General features: G+C 35.1%; 1 protein-coding gene across 1 annotated transcript in view; it reads left to right on the plus strand.

Annotated features, from left to right (window-relative positions):
- The first annotated feature begins 316 nt into the window (after nucleotides 1-316).
- Nucleotides 317-25,333, plus strand: part of LOC111510436 (uncharacterized) — a 47,276-nt gene continuing 22,259 nt past the window's right edge. Inside the window, 2 exon segments of the mRNA XM_074171911.1 lie at nucleotides 317-548; nucleotides 18,665-18,876. Coding sequence (XP_074028012.1) covers nucleotides 447-548; nucleotides 18,665-18,876 — 314 coding nt within the window. The 5' untranslated portion in view covers nucleotides 317-446.

The raw sequence follows: 25,333 nt of genomic DNA on the forward strand, positions 1-25,333 counted from the left end.
TCGATTGCGTTATTCCAAATATTGGTGATATACCTCGCCTTTTGATATTTGTTTCCGAAAGCCATATTGATGATCGCTATAGATGTTGAAGCCTTCCAAATATTTGAGAATATGGTAGTTTACGGCTTTCTCTATGATTTTTGATATCACTGATAGATGGCGTCTTCAGACTTCTTGAGATCACGGTAGAGTGTCGTCACTGCTGATTGTTATAATGTGCTGTAACAAAACACCCCAGACGACTCAGTCTTTTTGCTCTTGCCAAACCCGCATTAACTCGGTTCAGAGGCCAGTTGACCGCAACCGACTTCGACTTGTGCGCCTTCTGTGAGCGCCGGCGATCGATATCCGCGCGTCTCCACCGCCCGTTATACGTCCAGTACACACGTGACTGAATCGCGAACAAGAGCCGCACCGCGCCTCCGCCATGGTACCGTCCCCTTGCGATGTTGAACACGGGAGGAGGTAAAGGAAACTTGGGAGACGGCGTCCAGACCGTAAGGCTGCGCCGTCAGCACGGCTTCCAGCTGCCGTTGCATCCCCTGCAGGTGAGTTATCCTTCAATTAACGATCAAGGAGACAAACATTGCAGTGTCTAAAATTTTGCTGAAAATATAGTGTCTTGCAGTATATTTACTTGATCTCGTCAGATTATATGGACACTATATCAAAGAGTCATAATATTCTAATGCATTTTCTAGACATTTGTTGCAGAATTGTAAAAAAAAATAATGTCATATTGTTATTTTTATTTCTTTTATGCGAATTCAGAACTCAAGAGATTTTTTCAACCGGTGATCCATATTTATTGTCTGAAGAATAGAACATTCTTATTTACATAGCGTTACGGTTTCAAACTGTACAAAAACAGCTAGGAGAAACATTGAAAAAGGGGTTTAATCATCATATCACAGGAAGTCGTTAAAATGTTCGGAATATTACCATAACAACATAACAAACAAACACAATTGATATTGATAATTTGTAGACATAGAAGATCTTAGAATAAAGTTAATGTTCATAGGAAACAAAATCAGTAAAAGTGAAAACAACATCAGAAATGTGTATAACAATGGAGAAGGGAGACAACCACAAAACAACTTTGTCTAATTAGTATAATAGTTAAAATCGTCTTGGCAAATGAGTTTATACAAATGAGGCTTTGAAACCATGTTTTTTTTTTAATTTTTCATTTTGTATTCGCATCAACTTGAACTGAAGATAACTGAAAAATTGTTTGCTCTTGCAAATATAATGAATTTTAAATACTCGTAGGTGTTAATGTAGGCGTGGAAAGGTTATGCTGAGAAGGTATTAATTTGACTTTTATATTCTTCGTGGATAAAACAGATTGTACACAGTTTCCCGAGAACAAAATTCAATAACGTTAATGGGATTCACAAAAAAGGATGTAAAGTCACTCTCTCAAACTATAGACCTATCTCACTGATTAGTCTCTTTGCTAAAAGTTTAGAGCAAAGTGACGATTACAATATTTTTTAGACAAGAACAAAATCATTTCGCACAATCAGTTTGGCTTCCAAGTAAACAATTCAACGGAAGATGCTATCTATCAGTTACTACAAAAATGTACCATGCATTAAAAAATCACAGGCCTGCAATTGGAGTATTCCTTGATCTTGCAAAGGTCTTCGACATTGAGGTCTTGCAAGATGTGGGAATTCGTAGAACTGTTTACAGTATGTTTCAATCATACTTGAAAGACCACCGGTAATGCTGTGTTAGGAATCACACGTTAAAAGGTAAGACCTCGTTAATCCTTAGCTCGCACAAGTTTCGACTTCTGAGGGTTATCGTTCGTAGGGGTGTGAAAAAACAGATTTTAAACAGATTTTAAACAGAATGCGTAAAAATCGATGGTTATGTGAGCAAGGAAAGGGCAGTATAGTGTGGAGTTCCACAAGGGATGGTTTTGGAACCGATACTATTTATTATTCTCATCAATAACTTATTAACTTCATAAACCTCTGGTGAAATTATAAGTTTTGCTGACGATACTGTAATTTTTTATTCTGTTGAAACATGGAATGACCTCAAAGTTGAAATTGAACAAGATCTAAACACAATCATCGACTGGTTCAACCATAAACTGTTAACTATCAATTTTGATAAAACTATGTCTCTGCCTATCACAAGTTATAAAAACAGTTTACTCAACTACAAATTTCTAGAAGTGAAGACCCATAGCAATATTTTGAGAGTTAAGTCGACTGAAAATTTTAAATATTTAGAGATAAAAAGCGACTGTCATTTACGTTGGGATTGTCATATAGATAATGTCACTAGTACTCTGAGAACTTTACTAGGGAGATTCCGATACATGAGCAAATTATTGACCCTGTCCCTTCTAAAAATACTTTATTTTGCATTAATTGAATCTCGATTATCGTATAGGATTTTGGGTTGGGGTGCTGCATCGTATACACATCTTCAAAAACTGCAAGTTATGTAAAAACCTTTCTTTGAAATTATGCTCCAGTTAGTCATCTATTTGTTCAAACACAAAAAAACTAATGCGCTTGATTATATATCGCATAGATATCTCACAAGAGCAAAGGACCCCAACAAACTCAAAATTCCAATTGCAAGGAAAAAGATAGGTAAAAAATGCCAAGCATTTATATCACCAAGATTTTTCAATTACCTACCAAGAGAAATTATCGAATCATACTCTCTTTTTAAATTAAAAAAAAGTACGGCATTTTATACTTTTGTGTTCTATTATACTATTCAACAATTGTTTGAATAATGAATATGTATCCGATGTTTCTTCACATTACTTTGTATCTGAAATCCGTATCTATCGTTATTAGATCTTTGAAGAGTTACACCTTCTTATTAATGAGTTAGCATTTAGTAATTTGGTAACTACCAGTTCTCCTACATCTATGTTCACCTCTTAGAATAATATTTAAAGATCAGAAATACATGAACTTAATATTACGGACAGCTTCGGCTTTGTGGAATTATTGTTTATTTAGTTTCAAAACACTGCTCTATTTTTGTACATTGTGTATATTGTCACCAAGAGAATTCTAATAAACTTATTATTATTCCCCGTAGTGTGCGCTGGTCAGGCCCTATCCCCGAAGCCCCGATACATTCGGGAGGGCGCGCCAGCATAATCAACCAATGACCACTCCCCACACCGTGGGGTAAGTGATCATTGGGTCCGAGAATCATGTGCCCTGAGCAAACGCAGTGAACCAAGAATGACAGCCTTCTGCATCTGTGCGGCTAAGATTTCTGCCTTAGTGCGGCAAGCCGGTATGATTTTGAGATTCGAGAGTAGAGAAGACATCATTCCAACAAGGACTCCAATAATCAGAACGACCATCTTGACAGAGTGATCTGGATAGAGTCTGCGGAGCTCGAAGAGAAAATCTCGATATTTTATCCGTTTTTCCTCCTCTTTTCTGACGATATTCGTCTCGCCAGGAGCTGAAAACTCCACGACAAATATCGTTTTGGTCTGGTGGTCGAGAAGGATTACATCAGGCTTATTAGCTTGTATGAGCCTGAGGGTGGGGAACGAATAGTTCCAATAAATTCGGCACTTCTCGTTCCCCACAACGGATTCAATATCCCCCGGAGCGTAGGGCAACACCGGTGTCTCGTCAATACCGTAAGAGTGCCGTAGATGGTAATATAGCACTCTTAGGGCCGCGTTATGTCGATGGATATAGGCCGAGACCGCATATGCTGGACATGCTGATAGCAAGTGCATTAGGGTCTCGGGCGCCTCGCGGCAGGCCCTGCACCTTGTGTCAGGAACCTCTATACCCATCACGCGACTGCGGTAGACTAAGGTGTTGAAGACACCATCCTGGCAAGCCATGATGAACCCCTCAGTTTCCGACTTCAGCCCACTCGACCTGAGAAAAGCGAACGTCAGGCGCTTTGATAAGCCAAGGTCTTCAATATTATTGAAGAAGACCCCATGCATTGGCTTATCCCTGTGTCTCCGCAGAAGTAAGGTGATCTCTGCGGCTTTTATCTGAGCTTTTTGCTGAACGGGTTCCAACTCGGTGACAGAGTTGTAGTCACCTCGTTCAGAGTCGAAAATTATACCGAGTTCATCAGCTGCCCTGAGGAGAAATGCTCCAATTCCTGCTCTCTCATGGTCACGGACCATGCAGAGAAGGGGATCCGAACTCCTGACGACTTTACAGGCTGTATCCAGTACCATTCTGTCATGTAGACACTCCAAACTCAAAAGTCCACGACCTCCCTGTTGTCGGGGGAAGTACAACCGTGGAACGGTTATTTATTTTTTATTTATTATTATTATTATTTGAACAAAGTGAACAGCAATATTTAACTCCCTTGCAACCGCTCTCGGTGTAGCAATAAGCTGTTAGTTTTTTATATAAATGGTAGTAGTGGCTATCAAAATTGAATTTATTATCGATGTTTCAAAATAACTACTTGCTTTTTTTCAATTTTTTAATTTTCCCAGCTCATCTGTGATTGGCCTCGAAAATAGTGAGTTATTAATCTTGTTAAGTGTTCGAAGGTGTGAGTTATAGATAATTTTGCCTACTTATCCAACGGGAAATAGTCGCATTCTCCAAAAGTAATAGAAAACACTTACCGCTAATTTTAACATGGAATGGGTATAAATGATGAACAGAACGGATCCTTGCGGGACACTGAAAGTTCACAAAACATCGCCATAGCAGCTTATCTTTCGTTAAGATTCATTTCGGAATTGTCGTTCGTTTGAAGAAATCAACTCTAACCAACATTTGGTAACCAAAGTTTGTTAATAACTTAGTATTTGTTGAATATATTTTATTCTTTGCAGCATTTTTCAGGTGGGAAGAGATGATCAACTGTTATTTTTGTATTCTACAGTGTCGGCCAAAATAAGCTTTCTTACTTTATTTGTTTTTTGTATTATAGGTTTTAAAAATCTGCATCATACATTGAAGTTCTATAATCTTTCCAGAATGTTACCGATGGATTGCATTAAGCCCTAGTATCACCGTTTTCATTTCACAATCTGCTTCTAATTATTTATAAGGATGTACTTTTACATCCAAACCCATTGCTGTCAATTATCCGTGTTGTTATTCATAAACAACAACTTCTCTTTACTCTTTACTGTCAGAACATATAATTATGGTTGATGTATCTCAAAGAAGACTATCTCTTCATCAACATTAAATCTGAAACTTGCTGAAATTGCCTTCTAGCTGACGAGTCATCCTGATTTCATCCAGGTTTGGAGACCAGCTCCCCTACCCTTTTGGCTGATTATTGGCCTTGAGAGGGACCAATGGGTACACAACTGATAGATGACGGCATGAAGTCCTTAGACATCATTGCCGCCCTTCACGGGATACCCCTACCTGGCTGGGGTGGGATGGATGAAAAAGTTATTCATCCTTTAACGGGGGACATGAGGGCCTCATTCGACAGAGTGTCGGGGCCTTCTATATCGGGAGGGGTCGTCTACAGCATAATCTGTGGCTTCCCTAACTAACGGGTTTTCATGAGTTTCCGTTTTTTCGAAAACTCTCTCATTCCTCGACTGAATGGACTGCCGAATGGAAGGCAGCTGCAAATCTCTGTGCTTTGTTGTTTCATCAAATTCCAAACAGAGTCGGCACACACTGTTAACCGACAGGCCGGTTATACAACGTAATGTACTTCAAATAAAAAAATAAATGCCTTGGAATCGGCAAATCTTTGGTAGATTTTGCCAACAGTCTGTAACTTTTTTACAGTTCAGGTATTCAGTATTTGTTTGGCATATCGATGCCAATGACGAATTCCAGTCCTATGAAACCGCTTACAGCGTGCTCCCTAGCAAGGGAGTCAGCAGCTTCATCACCTTTCAGGCCAGGAATCCAGACCAGAGACAATTTATTGAATCTTCCAATTGAGTAGAGGTTTTTTTGTAACTTCATTACCAAACCGAAAATATAGTCAAGAAAGTAAATAAACTGTTTGTGTGAGCTCCCGAACATTTAGTGATTATTGATGTATGAAAGTAATAATCTACATTGAAATTTGGATCTACATGTACCTGAGACTAAGTCGAAAAATAGTGAGTGCATTTTTAACAAGGGATATCGAAACTGAACTTTGAATAATAAAATAACGCCAGAAATATTTAATTCACGAGAATCATGAAAACAGTACAAATCATATAGGAAAAAACGTAGCTTAATACCTGCAAAACCGAACTAAGATAAGAGTCATTAGTACGGGAAAATAGGAGAGAATATGAATGAAATTTACCCAACGATTTACTAGAATAAGAATTATCAGTACGAGAAAATAGTAGAGAAATATGAATGAAATTTCAAACAACGATTTACTCAGGAAACTAGAAGATATAATAAATAATAAAACGATAGAGCTAAAAACTGAAATACAAAATATAAGAGATAGCCTAAACGACAAAACCAAGAAACTAGAAGAGAAATGCAATAAGTTGGAAAATGAAATTGTTAGAATAGAACGATTTAACAAAAGAAATAATATTGTCATTTATGGGTTAAACGCAAACAGGGATAATATACTCGAAGTCACTATTGGGAAACTGAATGAAATCTTCAATTACAACTTTTCAGAAGGAGATATTAACAATATTCATTTCATCGGAAAGAAAGGTACGATCATTCTTGAGTTCATCTCGTATCTGAAAAAACAAAAAATTTTCCAAAATCTAAAAAAACTACGAGGTACTGGTATTTCTATATCACATGACCTAGGACCTGAGGATCAAGCCGCAAATAAAATATTGGTTAAATATCTGAAAAATGCTAGGAGTAATAATTATCAGGCGTATATAAGAAATTACAAATTATATGTAAATGGTACCCCATACGGTCCAGATGAACTAGAGAGCGGCCATAAAGAATTCGAGTTTGAGCTGCTACCTAAAGCAAATAGCGCACCACCCACCCCAACTTCTAATCATATATTAGATCACAGAAAACATAACGCAGAAAACGTAGAAAAGCTAGAAATTTTGGAAAATTTTGAAGACGCGGAGACAGTTGGAGAGAAGAGAAAAGCTAAGGATCAAACGGATGTTGACAGAAAACCACTAACACCCACAATAAAAAATAGTGACTCCGACACCTCTCGATTACTTGCACAGACCAAGAATCTATCCAAAATATCAGGACGTCCTACCAGAAACAATTCAACTTCGAAAAATAAATAGTGTAGAAAGACTAATCTTACATATAATATCTTAGTTTAAGATTCTAGTATTATTATTCCTGTTATAAATATATTAACTAATTTCAAAATAAGCTCCTGAATTAATATTCAATGAATTGGATCCATACATTAATGATTTTACTGTTGAAAAATATGAAACGTTTGATTTGGATACAACCGAAGAGGCAAAACAAGTATTAAAAATAAATAATTCAACTGCTAATTTTAAAATTGTGAATACCAATATACGTAGCCTAGGTTGCAATTTGAATGAATTCATAGTGTTCATAGAAAGCTTGGATAGTAACATCGACTGTATAGTTTTGACAGAAACAAGACAAATAGCTGATATAAGTGTTTATAATATTGCTGGGTATAAAACATTGTATAATTATGGCAATTACAACCAAAACGATGGAGTAGTAGTATTTATTAGATCAGAACAATATGTTGCTCATCAACTTATACAACTGAATAAAAGTAACCTCCTTAGCCTCAAAGTTAACTGTGAAAATAAAGTATTTTTAATCAATTCATTTTATAGATCTCCTGCCAGTGAATTAGATACATTTATTGAAGAATTGAACGACATATTAGCAAATAATAAGGAGACATGTGATTATAAAGTGTTCCTAGGCGATATCAACATAGACATATTAGAAGAATCAAAAGAAGCTAAAAGCTATCTGGATACCTTGAGTGAATATGGTTATCAGCCAATGATTAATACCCCCACCAGAGTGCAAAATAACTCTCGTACTTGTCTGGACCATATATTTATACACACAAAATATAATATCAATGATACGATACTACCTATTACAATATCTACATCTGTAACTGACCACTACACTACTGTGTTACAGATCGTTCTGAATACTTTTAAAAAACCAATGGGAAACCATCATGATAGAAACTTTATCAAATATATCGATAACAAAAAACTCATTGAAAATGTTGAAAACACTAAGTGGAATGACGTACTTTTGGAAGATGACATCGAAACTAAAACTAATAAATTAATCACTATGATACAGGAGGTAATAACAAAGTCAACAATATATGTATGTAAGAATAAAACATAACGAGAGAAAAAGAAAAAAATGGATCACTCCCTCACTGGTGAAACAGGTAAATAAGAAAAATAATCTGTATGTGGAAACCAGAAAAAACCCTAATAATAAAATATTAAGGATTGCATATGTAAATTGTAAAAGAGAAACGAAAACATTGATAAAAAATGCTCAACGAGATTATTATAATAAGAAAGTTCAGAAAGAAAGAGATTCGTCAAAAAAACTGTGGAAGTTAGGTAATGAGGTTGTTGCTAGAAATGAAGGAGACAAAATATGTAATATAAAAGACGATAATGAATTAATCAGTGATGGAGAACATATGGCGAATATATTCAATAACTACTTCATTAATGTAGGTAAACAACTAGCTGATAGGATAAATAAACCACGTACCTATGCAGAACAACGAACAGTGAGTTGTCAATCGATATTTCTATATCCAGCAACTGAAACAGAAATAAAAAATATTATAGGTCAGGAACTGCAAGTTAATAAAGCCCCGGATTTGATGGGATAACTTCTGAAATGCTGAAAAAAATAGTCCATTATATAAGTTACCCTCTAACAGCGATAATAAATAGTGTACTAGAAACAGGACATTTTCCAACCGCCTTCAAAAATAGCATTGTTACACCTGTTTTCAAGACTGGAGATAAACATACTGTAGCGAACTACAGACCGATATCCTTGATATCAAGTCTAGCTAAAGTTCTAGAAAAAGTAATAAAGGTCAGAGTAAATACATTCCTTGAAAAAAATAAATTACTCTCTAACTCTCAATTCGGATTTAGGGAACATAAATCTACTCAAGATGCGATACACTCCTTAACAAACACTATTTACAATAGCCTAGATAAAGAAGAACCAGTAATAGGTATTTTTCTAGACTTGGCGAAGGCATTCGACACCGTTGATCATTCAATACTTTTAGAAGTACTAGAAGATATGGGAATTAGAGGTACAGCACATTGTTTATTCAAAAGTTATCTAGAAAATCGAAAACAGCAAGTTAAAATTAAAAATAAATTGAGCAAAACACAAAAAATAACATGTGGTGTGCCTCAGGGAACGGTGTTGGGTCCTTTGCTATTCACTATTTATTTAAATAATCTATTTCTACTTGAAAAAGATGGCCAAATAACCAGTTTTGCCGATGATACGGTTGTAATATATAAAGACACGAACTGGTATGACTTGAAATTGAAAATTGAAAATGATTTCACAAAAATAAAATCTTGGTTAGATAATAGGCTTTTATCAATCAATTTCAAAAAAACATTTTATCTACCATTTAGCAATTTTGAAACTTCCCTCCCAAACTACAACATTACCATACAAAATTCATTTGTTATACGACCCACAAATAAAATAAAATATTTAGGAATTATGTTGGATTGTTGTTTTAAATGGAATATCCACATTGACTATCTGATACAAAAACTGAGATGCATACTGTACAGATATAAGAAAATAGTAGAATATTTGAATTCAAGAGAAAAAATCATAGTGTATCAGAGTCTTGTGGAATCACATTTGAAATATGGGATTATAGGTTGGGGCGGTGTTTCAAAAACATATTGTAATACGTTACAAGTGTCCCAAAATAAATTTCTAAGAATCCTGTTGAACAAACATCGAATGTACCCCACAGAATTACTATTTTCTGAAACAAATCTTCTTGACATTCGACAGCTGTTTTATATGCAGGTCAACATATGGCAATACGCAAACAGATTCAAATTACAACGTATCATTCATACTTATGAAACAAGAAATAAGGATAGATGTGTTGCACCTACTATGAGAAGAAATATCGGACAAAGGAGTTATTCATACCTGGGAGTGAAATTTTATAACAACCTACCGGAATATGTCAGAAGTGAAAATAATATAAGAAAATTCAAAAGGAGCCTCATAGCTCATATCAGAAGTAGATCCAGGAGAGAGATTCGTGAGTTGACTGAAATACAATAATGATAATGATAATAATCATAAATATAGCTACACATCGCTGAGTGATTGTCAAGATAATACTGGCAAACCATAATTGAATGATGCTGTCTTGTTTCTACAATTCAAATTTTACCTTTTATTCTTCTTGTTTTTTATACAAATCTCTTAATTTTCATTATTGTTTTTATATACTTATATACAACCTATGTGATAGAATATTGTGTTTAGTGTACTAAATTAATTATTGTAAAAGATGTAAATATGTGTTGTGTTACCACGTACAAGTTGTTGAAGCTCTCAACAACTTCTGTTGGTTCATTGTAATGTTTATTGTTTTTAACGTGTATTACTTTAGTATGTTCATTTACTATCAATAAACATTCATTCATTCATTCATTCATTCAATTTGGACGTTGCTCGGTGAAAGCCATGTAGAAAACGCAAGAACTGTCGAATTTTATAACCTCATTCGTATTCGCTCAAGATATTGATGATAGTGTCAGAAATTGGTATGAAGGTTATCGAATATCTGTAATCACAGAAGAAGATATCAAGGAATACATTTCCCAAATTGATAGTAAAGCTGAGGCCATAAATGATTTAAACATCTTTCTCACCAAATTGTGCCACTCATTCCTAATACCAATTGTTCTGCACAGGTATATTTAACTTTTGCTCAGAGCATAGTCATAGAAACATTGTCTTATAAGGCTCGTTCCGAAAAATAAACAGCCGGCAGAATGTAATGATCTAATACCTATCAGTATCCTTCCCTTCATATCCAAAATATTAGAGAAAACTTTTGCTAATCAACTCAAAAATCATGCTGATGAAAGTTATATTTTACCAAAGATGCAACCGGGGTTTAGTTTTTTGTAAGGCGAATTTCTTTTCTCGATACTACATTTCCAAGGCTTCGCAACTGATAGCATAAACTTTTTTCGAATCTATTTGAATATCAATAAATCTCATTCTCCAAATATCAATTCGTAAGTTCTCCAACGATCGATATATCCGATTTGGAACATATGATTTATGCTGATGATACACAGTTGTATCTTTCTTTTCATTCCGATAATCCTTTACCTAGTATTGGGAAAATTAGTATGGAATTGAACTATCTGGTTCATGTTTCTAGGAAATATGCACTTAAAATGAATGTTGATGATTGTTTTGTAATAATATTTCGAAAACAGAGTTCAAGTTCTGAAGTAGGACCAATATGTATACAAATTGACGAATGCATTGCTTGTAGTAACTTTCACTGAAACTTTAGGGCTGCATATTGATGACCAATTGAAATTTAGAAAACACATACCGACATTAATCCATAAATCATTTGGTAAATTAAAAGTACTCTTTCATCATAGACATGTTCCTAATATTGAAACGTAATTTTTATTATGTGACTCTTTAAACATGTCAAATTTCAATCATTCTAATACTGTCAACCAGTATCTTTTAATGTAACTGAACATCAACGAATTGAAAAAATATGCATGTATGAGGTTTGCTTATCAAATCATAAAGAGACAACATTTTTCTCATAAACTGAAAACAACCAAATGGTTGAATATGTATAATAGACACTTGCCTCATGTTTCAGATATTTCGGCATGAAACACCTCCATATCTTTATGAAAAAATCACATTCAGAACAGTTGTACATAACAATAATATTAGTAAATAAGTATTCTTATCATCAGTCACAACACACAACAATTCAAGAGATCCTTCTAATACAACATAGCAAATGTTTATAATCCTATCCCATTTTTAATTATTCTCTTTCCCTCTCTCTTACCGTCCTTTTCCTCACTACATTGTTGAAATGTTGATACCTGATAATTTCATAGTGTCAGCGGTTCTCTTAGTGTAAAAATAGGTGGTGTCAACAAAAAGATTTTTTTCCTATTTTCATCTGTTGAATATGAACTTATTTGAACATTTATATGTATGTATTTCATCAGTTCGGACTTCCATTGTCAAATATAATATAAATTGATTAGAAATCCCTGAAAGAATCTGTAAAAAAATTATGAAGATTAACTGAAAAAATAACCATTTTATCAAACAAAAAACTGAAATTACATAAAATAAAAAATTGAAATATTAATACAAGCTGAAAATTAAAAAAATAAAATATATTGAAACGAATCTGAAGCCGCCCCTGACCCATACGCCAGTCAATTCATCGAATAAATACATGACTTATCGCGAAAGAATGCAGTCTGAAGCCGCCGCGAAAAGTCTAGGTGAGTATCGAACAGACTACAGAATTCTACGATGGACCTTTAACGATATAAAAGGCCGGCTTCTCGTCCAAAGGGGGCAGTCGTATTTAGAAAGTGAACCGAGTGGTCAAACAAGGAATTCAGATAGTGGAAATGAATTAAGCGTTAGTTGCTAAGTGTTGAATATAAATTAGTTTGTGATAGTGAAATATTGTTAAAAAAAAAGTGATAACTGGTTATCACCCGAAGACGATTGTGGTTACTAACAATCGAAACGTCGTGACGTAACTTTGTTTGGAATCTTTTAATTTTTAATTTTCATTTTTTGGTGACAATATTTTCAATTATTTAATTTTCAGCTTGTATTAATATTTTTATTTTTTATTTATTTTTTGGTTATTGCTTGTATGTTAATTCTTTGTAATTTCAGTTTATTGTTTAATAAAATTGTTATTTTTTCGGTCAATTTTTCAAATTTTTTTACAGATTCTTTCAGGGATTTCAAATCAGTTTATATTATATTAGACAATGGAAGTCCGAACTGATGAAATACACCACGAAACATTGTCGACCACCTTCAAACAAATTTATATGTATATTCATATTAGCATGAGTTAATATTTTTTCTTTTTTTTCTGCTGGTATAAGCAGAAAATTGTTATCTGCCAGTAAAATCATTTATTATTATCATTATTTTACCGAAGGGTAAGCTGGTCGGCCAATGGCCACTCCCCACACCGTGGGGTAAGTGATCATTGGGTCCCAGAGCCAAGGAATGAGCTAAGAATGACACAGCCAAGAATCGGCGTGATATTGAGATTAGGGAGTAGAAAGAGCATCATTACACCAAGGACTCCAATAATCAGAACAACCATCTCAACAGAGTGGTCTGGATAGTCTGCGGAGTTCGAAGAGAAAATCTCACCGACAAATGTTATCGTTAATAAAGGAGACCCTGTTTTTTTATCACACTAACTTATTGAAATGGCATGAAGGCCTAGTGAGATGTCGTTTGATAGCCCTTGAAATTCTCTTAACAATATTTAAAACCTTATCTGATAGTTTATTAAAACACACGTCTAAACACGACGATTGGATTCTACAGATTTTACTTTTCAAGAATTCACAAGGGGTGACAAATCTGGTGATCATAGATGCACCTCAATGATGCTTCTTTAAATCCTGTGCTATGATACATAATGCGCAACAGTATCATCCTATTGCAGCACCAAATTATCTTCGTTATACTGTTGATGCTGAATCTAGATCAACATTTTCCATGGAACTAAATTTGAAGAAAGAAACAACATCAGACGCCACTATGGTCACCAAATTTGTCTCTGCTTGATTTCTGGGTTAACTAAGATTTGGAACAAAAAATTGTCGACGGAGACTGGAAATGCTGAGGTCAAAAATACCGGAAAATGCTTCCAGAAAATCAAAAATCGGACGGCCCTTGTGTTTGTCCACCACGGTTGTCATATTTGTTATAAATAAGATTAGTTTTACGATAATGGTTTCAAGCATATTATTAGTTAATAACTGAATAAATGAATAAATCTTCACTAGTATGGAGCTTTATAAAAAATTTCAATTGAAATATGTTTAAAAAAATATGGTTTTCCGTTAAACAGCTCTCGCATCCCTTCGAACTACAACCCTCAGAACTCTGAACTTGTGCGAGCTGAGGATTAACGAACTCTTACCTTTTAACGTGTGATTCCTAACACGGAATTAAGAAGTGAAAAATACCACAAAAAAACACACACAAATCATTAAACATAACTATATTAAAAATTTGTTTTGAAATTTATTAAAGATATTTGCATGTGTCATAACATATTTTTGTTACTTAACTGAATCCTTATTATGTCATATTTATTAATCATCGTAACATAAAATTAGAAAAATAATAAAAACGCAGCTAAGCATTCTCACCCTGCCTGCCATAACATCATAACTCTAATTTATTTTTTCTTTGCCCACCCAAAAACAATATTAAAAGATTATTCAATAGATAATATTGAGGAAAATTCCATGACATATGTCATGTACCTTATACATAATCGTCCCAGTTATTTCTTCTAAATAAATCAAATAAATCAATCCTGATTGATATTCTGATGAGTTTCTTTGAAACCTTCGAATATCGATTCGATTTTAATTAGAAACTTCAATAAAATTTTCAATGTTCTACTCTTACCTATCGCGTCATCACTCGATTACGTAATTTGACTTGTTATCGAGTTACCCGTATTATTGCTTTCAGAAAAAAATCCTGGATACAAAAATTCCAAATTTGAATTTGTTCGCAGTTAAAGGAAATTTTACAATTTGAAGTGATCATCTTCAAGAGGAATATCAGTTTGATCTTCCTCGTGAAGATGATCATTTGGTAATCGAAACACGTGTCGAGGTGTTAAAATAACGGTTTGGTGTTGGGAAAAATCTCCAGTAATATTCATTACTACACCAAAGGTTCGAAACAGTGCATCACAAGAACTTGTGATGTATATTTGTTGAATATATTTTATTCTTTGCAGCATTTTTCAGATTTTCGTATCGGCCAAAATAACCTTTCTTACTTTATTTGTTCTTTGTATTATAGGTTTTAAAATCTGCATACATATATTGAATTTCCATAATCTTTCTGCAGTGTTACCGATGAATTGCGTTAAGTTCTAGTGTGACCATTTTCATTCCACAAGCTGCTTCTTGTTATTTATAAGAATGTACTTTTACATCCAAACCCATTGCTGTCATATATCCTTGCTGTGATTTATAAACAAATTTTCTTTACTCTTCACTGTCATAACACATAATTATGGTCGATGTATGTCAAAGAAGACTATCTCTTCATCAACATCAACTCTGAAACTTGCTGAAATTGCCTACTAAAAACACATGAAAATATATCTGTTTATACTTTTATCATCTCATACCAAATATTCCAAGAGTATAGAATGACGAATTTGAAGGTTTCTTTGATAACGGTAGTGAATTCGAGAATCACAGAGTATGTGCTTTGTTGTTTCATCAAATTCCAAACAGAGACGGCACACACTGTTTTCCGACAGTTCAAGTCTCTTCATATAATTATTCAGACGACAGTGACCTGTGAAGAGGCCGGTTAGACAACGTAGATAATATACTTCGAATAATTTTGGATGTTGCAACTAATTTTCCTTCATTTTCAGTATTTTTCTATTAATGTAAGTTGATTTTTTACTTGTTCCTCGATAAGTGATTTTTGACTGTTAAATTTATGAATGTATAAGTTTTCCCAGATGTCCATGCGGTTTCCCTTATTGACTTGTTTTATGAGTTTTATGTTCTCTGGTGGGGGGAAATTATGTTTGTTTTGTATGGCGTGTGTTGCAAGGTTTGATTTATATACTATCGGGTTTATGTATGCCTTTTTGTGTTCATCGTACCTTTGGATCAGTTTTTTCTTGGTTTGGAAAAAACAATCAGTTTTTTCTTAGTTTGGAAAAACCAAAAACTGATCCAAAGGTACGATGAACACAAAAAGGCATACATAAACCCAATAGTATATAAATCAAACCTTGCAACACACGCCATACAAAACAAACATAACTTTCCCCCACCAGAGAACATAAAACTCATAAAACAAGTCAATAAGGGAAACCGCATGGACATTTGGGAAAACTGTCATTTGGGAAAACAGTCAAAAATCACTTATCGAGGAAAAAGTACAAATCAAAACACAACAGGACCTACCGTTCAGTATCTGTATCCGTAGAGTAGGGAGGGTGAGTGTAAGCCCACGCACTTAGGTCACATGTGCGTGTACATCCTCCCGAGGAGTTGTTCTACTAGGTCATCGTCCATCCTGTCCTTTCCAGGAAGGTGGAGAGGTCGCTGGGAGACATATCTTTATATCGGCAGGTGTAGGCCAATACTCGCCGAACATACACTCTCTTATTGACGATAACTCCGGGCACTCGCACAGGACATGCCTGACAGTCTCATCTTCCTGTTCACACATCCTGCATAGAGGTGTGTCCACTAGCCCCATATTATGTAGGTGTTTCCTTAGCTGACAGTGGCCAGTCAGAAATCCTACTGTAAGGCGATGACCAGGAGCTTCCCAGGGTCGCCCAAGGTGATCCTGGCAAGATTACATCCTTTGATTCCATCCCATCTCTTTAAGGATTGAGCATGGGTGTAACATTTGACTAGTTCCGCAATTGTCGAAGTCATTAGGCCGTGGGTGCCACTGGGTCCTAAAATTCTTAGTCCAGCCGCTTCCTTGGCTAAAGAGTGGGCAATGCGATTACCTTTAACCCACCTAAGGATAATGTTATTATCTACCGAGGCTTTGGCTAAATCTTGGTGGCACTCTTAACATTCAGTATATTAAACAAATCAATACACACTCCTAGAAGCAATGAACCTGGAGAAGATTTAACACAAAGAATAGTACCTGGGGTAATCCAAATACAAGCAAATTTACCTAAATCAACAGAAGTACCTGTATTGAGGCGTTCCGACCGTATAAAAAGACACACAACAGGATAACACGTTCAGATAGAAGAGTGCCTAGAAGATGACAGCACGACCAGCTGTCGAAAGCGCTCGCAGATAATCAAATAGAAGTCATAGAGCTTCAAATCCTTTTTGTAACTTACATTAATAGTAAAAAACTTCGAATAATGTATAAATAAATGCCTTGGAATGAGCAAATATTTGGTAGATTTTGCTAAGAGTCTGTAACTTTTTTGCAGTTCAGGTATTCAAAATTAGTTTTGCATATCAATGCCAATGACGAATTCTGATCCTGTGAAACCGCTTGCAGTGTTCTCCATTGCAAGGGAGTCAGCAGTTTCATTACCTTTCAGGCCAGTGTGACCAGGAATACAGACCAGAGACAATTTGTTGAATTTTCAATTGAGAAGAGGTTTTTTGGCAGTTCACTACCAATTTGGACGTTGCTTGGTGATCTAAGTATGCGTTTCAAAAGTCTACATGAAAAAAACCTAAAAGCTCTGTATTAATTTTTAAGATATTTCATTAATATATAGAAAATATCTGTTGAATATGGCCTATAATTCAAATAAGTATGTTGTGGAATATTCTAAATCTTGTTCAAATTGAAAGGGTTATTTTTTAGGAGTGATTGATTTTCTGAAAAGAACGTTTTTGGCTTTCTACTTCTACATCTTCACACAAAAAATGTGGGAATCTTCCAAAGAAAGGAAAAAAGCAATCAATTTAAAAAGAAGTAACTCTGAAGTAACTTCTGGAATAACTACTTTCATATAAATATTGAATTACACGAAAAAACAATACTTTCGTAACAAATACTTTCAAATGAAAACTGAATTATACGAACAACACTTCCATCTACTCATTTTGTATTCCAAATATCGTTTCCTTCTTTTCTGTGGAAGATTCCCACATTTGTTTCTATCAAGATGGAGAAATAGAAAGCCAAAACTTTGTTTTCCAAAACTGAAAAAACTAGTCCTTAATTTTTTAAGTATACCAAATACCGTTTTCTGATTTAACTTCATATATTCACTATTTACGAATGTATCTTCAGTATACGTCATCGTTTCTCTTTGTCAAAGATAGGGATGAACAGCGTGGAAAAATCGAAAATCGTAAAAGATACAAAGTCGGTTAATTTTTGGAAAAAATGCCTTTTCAGAGCTTATTTCAATTACGTTTTAAAATTCAGGAAATTTGTTTTATTTTCCCTGATGCTATTTAGGAAGATATTCAAAAACAAATATCATCTTCTAACTTCAACTTCTCAGTTTTTATAAGATGGCTTTTACAGATTTTCAATCTGATGTTTCGTTTCCGAAAAACCACCTGCACTTTTAGTTGTTCATATGGGACAGAAAAAAGATTACCCAACTTATGTTAATATTTTTGACAACTTCACTTTGGAATTTTTTTACTTTTAAAACGCCACTAAAGTAAGCGCTAAAAGAAGCAACTTTTCATAATTCATCTGTCTTTGAATCTTATTGTTTCCAATGTTTCTATATGCTGGCAGTTCTCAACTTGTGCACGTTGTGTATGTAATATTAGATTATTCTGAATACTCAAATATTTTTCATGAATTCCACCAAGTGTATTCAAATATTTTGATCATTGTTGTACAAACAATTTGAAAAAAAAATTGGATCATTTTTATAAACACTTCATTTTCTTTTTCTCATCTAGGTCTCAGGCTGGTTCGCGTTAGTCGTTCTCTCTGGAGGATCATTTCTGGTGCTAATTCCAGCACTGCCTATTCACGCTCAACCTGCAGCATTAGCAGTCCTTTCTGTGTTATTGCTATTGCACCTTGCTGTCCATCTGGGAGCTGCGCTGGTGGATCCTGCTGAAGAAGTTTTGAGGCAGAGGAAGCCCGAACCTTTACCACAATTTGACAGGTTTGTTATATTATTCTTAATTATAATTATTAAAAATTTTTATTTCTCATTTCGTTCCTGCAGTAAACGCAGAAGAATGAGAAATTTCCCGACAAAACTCATTTCAGTATCAAACAGTACAGTGGCCGTGCCACTACTGTCTCATCTTTGATGGTTGTGTATACTAATCTTCGTCTAAGCATGAATGAATGAATGATTTTAGGGACGTATTATCAAATGCGTCCTCTATATCCAAGAAAGCAGCTGAAAGCACTTGTAAGCATATTCTGCTTTTTCCGTGACCCGGCATAAAGTGATATCCGTCGATGTGCTTGATATATGTAGGAGTATTGGTCTGGATGTAGATGTCTGGTAGCTAGAGCTATATATCTAATAAGCCTGTCAAGTGGTTTTTTGAATGTTCTTCAATGCAAAAGACATAATTTTTCAGGTTTTGGATTGAAGATGGCCCTGAGCTCTATGTTTTTGGTAAATATTCCAGAGCCAAACTTGCTCTGAGGAATATAACCGAATTTCAAAACCAAACATGAAATGATATCAGAATTTAACGTAGCATCTGAATATGTAATGATATACAGGGCGTTCTATTTTAAAAAATGGAATTTCGGTCTGTAGCACCTACACCAAACACCCTGTATATTTAAAAATTATATCAAAATATAGCTCTCATGAACTCCTAAAACTTTTGTATAAAACATTTTTGTGTATCTCCTTCAACAAACCAGATATTGCCTGTAACATAAAATGTGGGACACCCGGTATATATATATATATATATATATATATATATATATATAAATAGATAAGTACTCTTTGATCATTCCCATATTGATTTCAATTTAAGAACCATCGGTATACAGCTGTTTCAGCCTATTGGGCATCGTCAGTACCGGGCAGGTGGTCCTCGATTGAAGACAAAAAGAGAAAAAACCAAGAAAGTACTTTATGAAAATAGCTGCGTAAACTCAAGCGAAACATAAGTGGAACCACCAATTGGTGTGACACCCAAGTCAACTTGCCAAGTTTTTTATGTCAGTGTTGGTGGTTTGACCAATCAACCGACAACTGCGGTAGCAGAAATTTGGGAAGCTCAATAGGCTGAAACAACTGTATACCGGTGGCTCTTAAATTGAAATCAATATGGGAATGATCAAAGAGTACTTATCTATTTATTTTTTGATTTTCATGGAATTATTTTCCAGCAGCTTGACTGCATTAACCTTTCTAGATTTCATATCATTTCTAGAAACATGTGAATTCGTTTTCCGAGGGCATTTCAGGTTAGCTTCCCAAATTTCTGCTACCGCAGTTGTCGGTTGATTGGTCAAACCACCAACACTGACATAAAAACTTGGCAAGTTGACTTGGGTGTCACACCAATAGGTGGTTCCACTTATATTTCGCTTGCGTTTATGCAGCTATTTTTATATACAGAGATAAAGATGTTATTGAGTCTGTATGACATAAATCAAAAGGGAAAATTTGTGGACAGATCACTCATATACTCATATTGGCTGCAACCGGTGAAAGTGGCGATGCCATTGGCAGTCCCTCATCTTACGTAAAGAATTTGTCCTTCAGTTGGAATTAGCAATTTTGTACACAGCATTCTAGTAATTCCATGATTACTTGTATCGGTAAGTTTGTTCTATCTTTCAGGTCCCCATCTTTGGATAACTTCCTTTGTATGATTTGAAGTGCTTCTTCGACAGGGACGTTGGTGTATATACTTTTCACGTCGAAACTGATCAGTTGATCCTGCTCTTTGACTTCGATTGTCCCTAGTAGTTCAATAAAATGCCTTGAATTTTCAAAAGATGACGTTTTTCCTTGCAGTGGTTTAATTATTGGTAGTAAAAATCTGGACAAGTTCTGAGTGGCTGAATCTTACAAAAACGCAACACGTGTGTCGTTTTTGTAAAATTGTTGCGTTAGTGAAAATCTCACATTAAAGTGTTTTTTAAATACATTAGTTATGGATTTTCATCAAGTATCGGCCAATTCCATCATATATTTTTGTTTGATTTTTCATGACAAATTCTGTTAAAACATCCTTATATGTTCAAAAAATGTAAATGATTTTTGAAAGGTTAGATGAATATGTAGAGCAGAAAGTTAATTGGATTAAAATAAATCAATTATAGGCCGGTATAGTGCAAGAAAATAATAGATGAAAGTATATATAAAAATATATAAAACATATTTTAATTGTACACACCGTGACATCATCAGAAAATTTAACGGGGAAAAATTTATTTTCGTCTGCACTTTATATATATTAAAAATTGTGTATTTGAAGAAAAAAATAATTTACATCTCGACGAGCTTCCCGATCCATTCATTTTAATATATGTGTAAACTCAGTTTTCATTTGTTCGAAAATATACAAGTTTGCAATATTTATGAATTCATTTTTTTGTGTTCTCTAAGTTTATTTCGCTGCTGAAAGTATTTTTGTTTCTATATAAAATTAGCTGTTTCGAAAGGGCTTGTTCTTCCACTTTGTGTCTGAAAGTTACTTCTTTGCATGATTTACACATCTATGTATAGAGTTAGTTCTTTTCAAATAGATTGCTTCCTTCCTTTCTTTGGAAGATTCCCACTTTTTTTGTATTAAGATGGAGTAGTAGAAAGCCAAAAACTTCCTTTCCCAAAATTCAATCTCTCCTAAAATTATACCTCTTTCAATTGAAAACGATTCCTATGGCTGGAATTTGATCAAATAAGCGAATGAATGTAATGAATTGGGTGCTTCATCTCATAATGTTATACAGATTGGTGCTGAAGAAGCAATAAGGCAAGTGTTTTATTCCGAAACATCGGATGTCCACCGGTGGGGATGACAGTGTTCCATGTAAGTGAAATTTTACCTCTTTCATTATTATATTGTGTAGTAATCCTGTGAATGATATATGATTCAATTCCATAACGAATGGTTGGAATACCTACATTTCGAATTGAGAAAAGTGTGTTTGTATAATTGAATAGAAGTGGCCGATACTCGATGAAAATCCATAATCAAACTATGTATTACAGTGTATTGTATGATTTTCACTAGAAAATGTTTTACAAAAACCGCTATGCAATAGCGAAAACTGTTTACGCTTGAGGAAGCTATTGTATAGCGAAACACATGCCGCGATTTTTGTTAAACCATTTACAGTGAAAATCATACAATTAACTGCATTAATTAGTTATTTGTGTTTTGTATATCTGTATCTGTATCTGTAGAGTGAGGAGGATGAGTGTAAGCCCACGCACTCAGGCCACATGTGACCCATTGTACATCCTCCCGAGGAGTTGTCCTCCTAGGTCATCGTCCATCCTGTCCTTTCCAGGAAGGTGGACAGGTCGCTGGAAGACATCTCTTTATATCGGCAGGTGTAGGCCAATACTCGCCGAACACACACTCTCTTATTGACGATAACTCCGGGCACTCGCACAGGACATGTCTGACAGTCTCATCTTCCTGTTCACACATCCTGCATAGAGGTGTGTCCACTAGCCCCATATTATGGAGGTGTTTCCTTAGTTGACAGTGGCCAGTCAGAAATCCTACTGTAAAGCGTTGATTTTTCCTGGTCATCGCCAGATATTTCTTCGGCGCCAGCTTCCCAGCTGGCCAAGGTGATCCTGGCAAGATTACATCCTTTGATTCCATCCCATCTCTTTAAGGATTGAGCATGGGTGTAACATTATACTAGCTCCGCAATTGTCGAAGTCATCAGGCCGTGGGTGCCACTAGGTCCTAAAATTCTTTGTCCAGCCGCTTTCTTGGCTAAAGAGTCGGCAATGCGATTACCTTTACTCCTGTCGTGCCCTTTAACCCACCTCAGTATAATGTTATTATCTACCAAGGCTTTGGCTAAATCTTGGTGGCACTCTAGTAATAGCCCTGAGGTAACGTTGTCTGTTCAAGGCTAATAGTGCTTGTCTGCTATTAGTGCAGATTTTTATGTTTTTGCCAGAAATTCCTTTCTTGGTTATTTCTTTTGTGGCGATTGAGATACCAGCCAGTTCTGTTTGGACCACGCTGGTATTTCTTCCCATTCCCCACTTAATCCTTAGGCTTAGTGATCTAGAGTACAATCCACATCCTGAGCCTTCTTTGGTTTTTGAGCCGTCTGTATATATACGTATTGCATTTGCAGCATCTGACTCTGAGATCTGTTTTATTTGTATTTTGTAGGGTTTATTAAACACAAACCTGGGTTCGATTGCATAACTGGTTGTCTGCAGCAGAGGTTCGCAGTAAGTGCTTCTTGCCATTGGCTCAGCCTCAGCTGACCCATTCCAACTTCGAGGTTTACACCAGCCGTGCGCAATCGTAACATGACCATTAACGCAACCTCCTCAAAGTACAGGTCCAGAGGGATCAGACCAATAATTAATTCCATTACCATGGTGTTGTTCTCATGGCTCCTGTGATGTTCAAACAAACCAGTCTCTGTATTTGATATAATTTTTGGATGGCCGTTGCGTTGCTTGTAGAACTTTCTGTCCCCATGCAATGGCTCCATACGTTAACATAGGTCTTATTATTGCAGTGTAGATCCAGGTGACCACACGGGGTGAAAAACCCCATGCGCGTCCCACTGTCCTCCGACATTGCTCATAAGCCACCTATGCTCTTTTTGCTCTACTTTGTAGATGAGAGTTCCATGTTAGCTTAATGTTGAGGATAGTACCAAGGTATTTCACCTCTCCAGAGAAGTTTAGTTTGCTTTTAAAGATTTCGGGAAGTTTCAAGCCCGTTAAACTTCTTTTCATGTGAAAAGGCCCATCTTAGTCTTCTTGGGATTGATCGACAGTGAGTGTTCCTTACACCATGTTTCTATTAATTTCAGTCCATCCTGCGCTCTATCGCACAGTGTGTTTACAAATTTGCCGGTCTGCAAGATAACTATGTCATCTGCGTATGCAATTGTGTAGAATCCATTTTTGTTAAGGTAATTAATTAGGGTATCCAGAACTATGTTCCAGAGAAGGGCTGATAAGACCCCTCCCTGTGGACATCCCCTCATGACCAGTCATTTCACTGTGATGTCTTCTACATTAACACTCATTGCTCTACTAGAGAGCATCTGTAGTATCCATTATCTACTACCAGGGGTACATTCCTGGAGTGTAGTTGCTGGGTAATTGTTGGAAAAGTTGTTTTATCAAACGCTCCCTCGATATCTTTGAATATACCCAGGGCGGATTCTTTGTTGTCCTTTGTTTTGTATAATTCACTTTCATATAAAAGTAGTTGCTTCAAAAGTTTCTTTTTGTGTATTTCAATGTTTATATGGAAGTAGTTGTTTCGTGAGGGTTTTTTTTCTAGTTTGTATCTGAAAGTTACTTCTTGGCATGATCTACACATCATTGTATATATTTCATAAACTGCACCGTACGATTTGATCTCCACAAACTTTATTTAAAGAAATAGCTTTTTCGTACTGTGTTGGCGAGACATGTGATATATTTCTTTAAATGAAGTTTGTGGAGAACAAAACGTAAGATGTAGTTTATGAAATTACTATGGATCTTCATCAAGTAACAGCCGAATCAATCAGAAAAATCTTTGTATAGGGTTGATTTTTTGAGCATCGGCGCAAAGAGACGGCGCAAGAGTTCAAGGGAACAAAGAAAATGTCACATTTTGTATCGAATTTCTATCAAATATCATTATTTGTTATTCATACAAAAATGTCTGTAATAAAATATTGACGAAGATAAAACGAGCCGATAGTCGAAGTTTTCAAGCTCCGTCACGCTGGAACCCGCTTTGAAAAAAATCTACCTTTTTTTAGTCTATTTTACCTACAAACGATACTAATAAATGTAGAAATTTTCATTTTATTTGTAGTCTTATCGGTTACTGAGCAAATAGGTTCTAAATTGATTGTAGTTTATTGTAGTAACAACACAATATTAATTTATTTTATATTCTTTTGAAGTATAGCAAAAGAGCTACGATAACAATACTTCAAATCATTAAATACCAATTGTCCTCAAACTACAAACGTTGGAGTTGATTGTAGCTAAAATTAGATTTTTGTAGTTACCATTAAACACATCAAAAATAAATGAAATAAAATCGAGTATTTTTCTACTAAACTAACCTAACATAAGCAACATATGTAATCTGAAATCTGAAATAAAAACTGACGTATTTTAGAATGCTTTATTTGGAAAAAAGCATCTACCCTCAACATCTAACCTGACTTCCGATTGCAAAAACGAACTCATGTTATTATGTTGGAAATAATCCTTAATCCTGAACATCTATTGTGAGTTCGTTTTTGAATTCGGAAGTCAGGTTAGATGTTGAGGGTAGATGCTTTTTTCCAAATAAAGCATTCTAAAATACGTCAGTTTTTACTTCAGATTACATATGTTGCTTATGTTAGGTTAGTTTAATTGAAAAATACTCGATTTTATTTCATTCATTTTTGATATGTTTAATAGTAAC

Source organism: Leptinotarsa decemlineata, unplaced genomic scaffold, assembly GCF_025532065.1.
Source record: "Leptinotarsa decemlineata unplaced genomic scaffold, Ldec_3_MD MMD2_tig00000035_RagTag_RagTag, whole genome shotgun sequence".
In the NCBI taxonomy this organism is placed as follows: domain Eukaryota; kingdom Metazoa; phylum Arthropoda; class Insecta; order Coleoptera; family Chrysomelidae; genus Leptinotarsa; species Leptinotarsa decemlineata.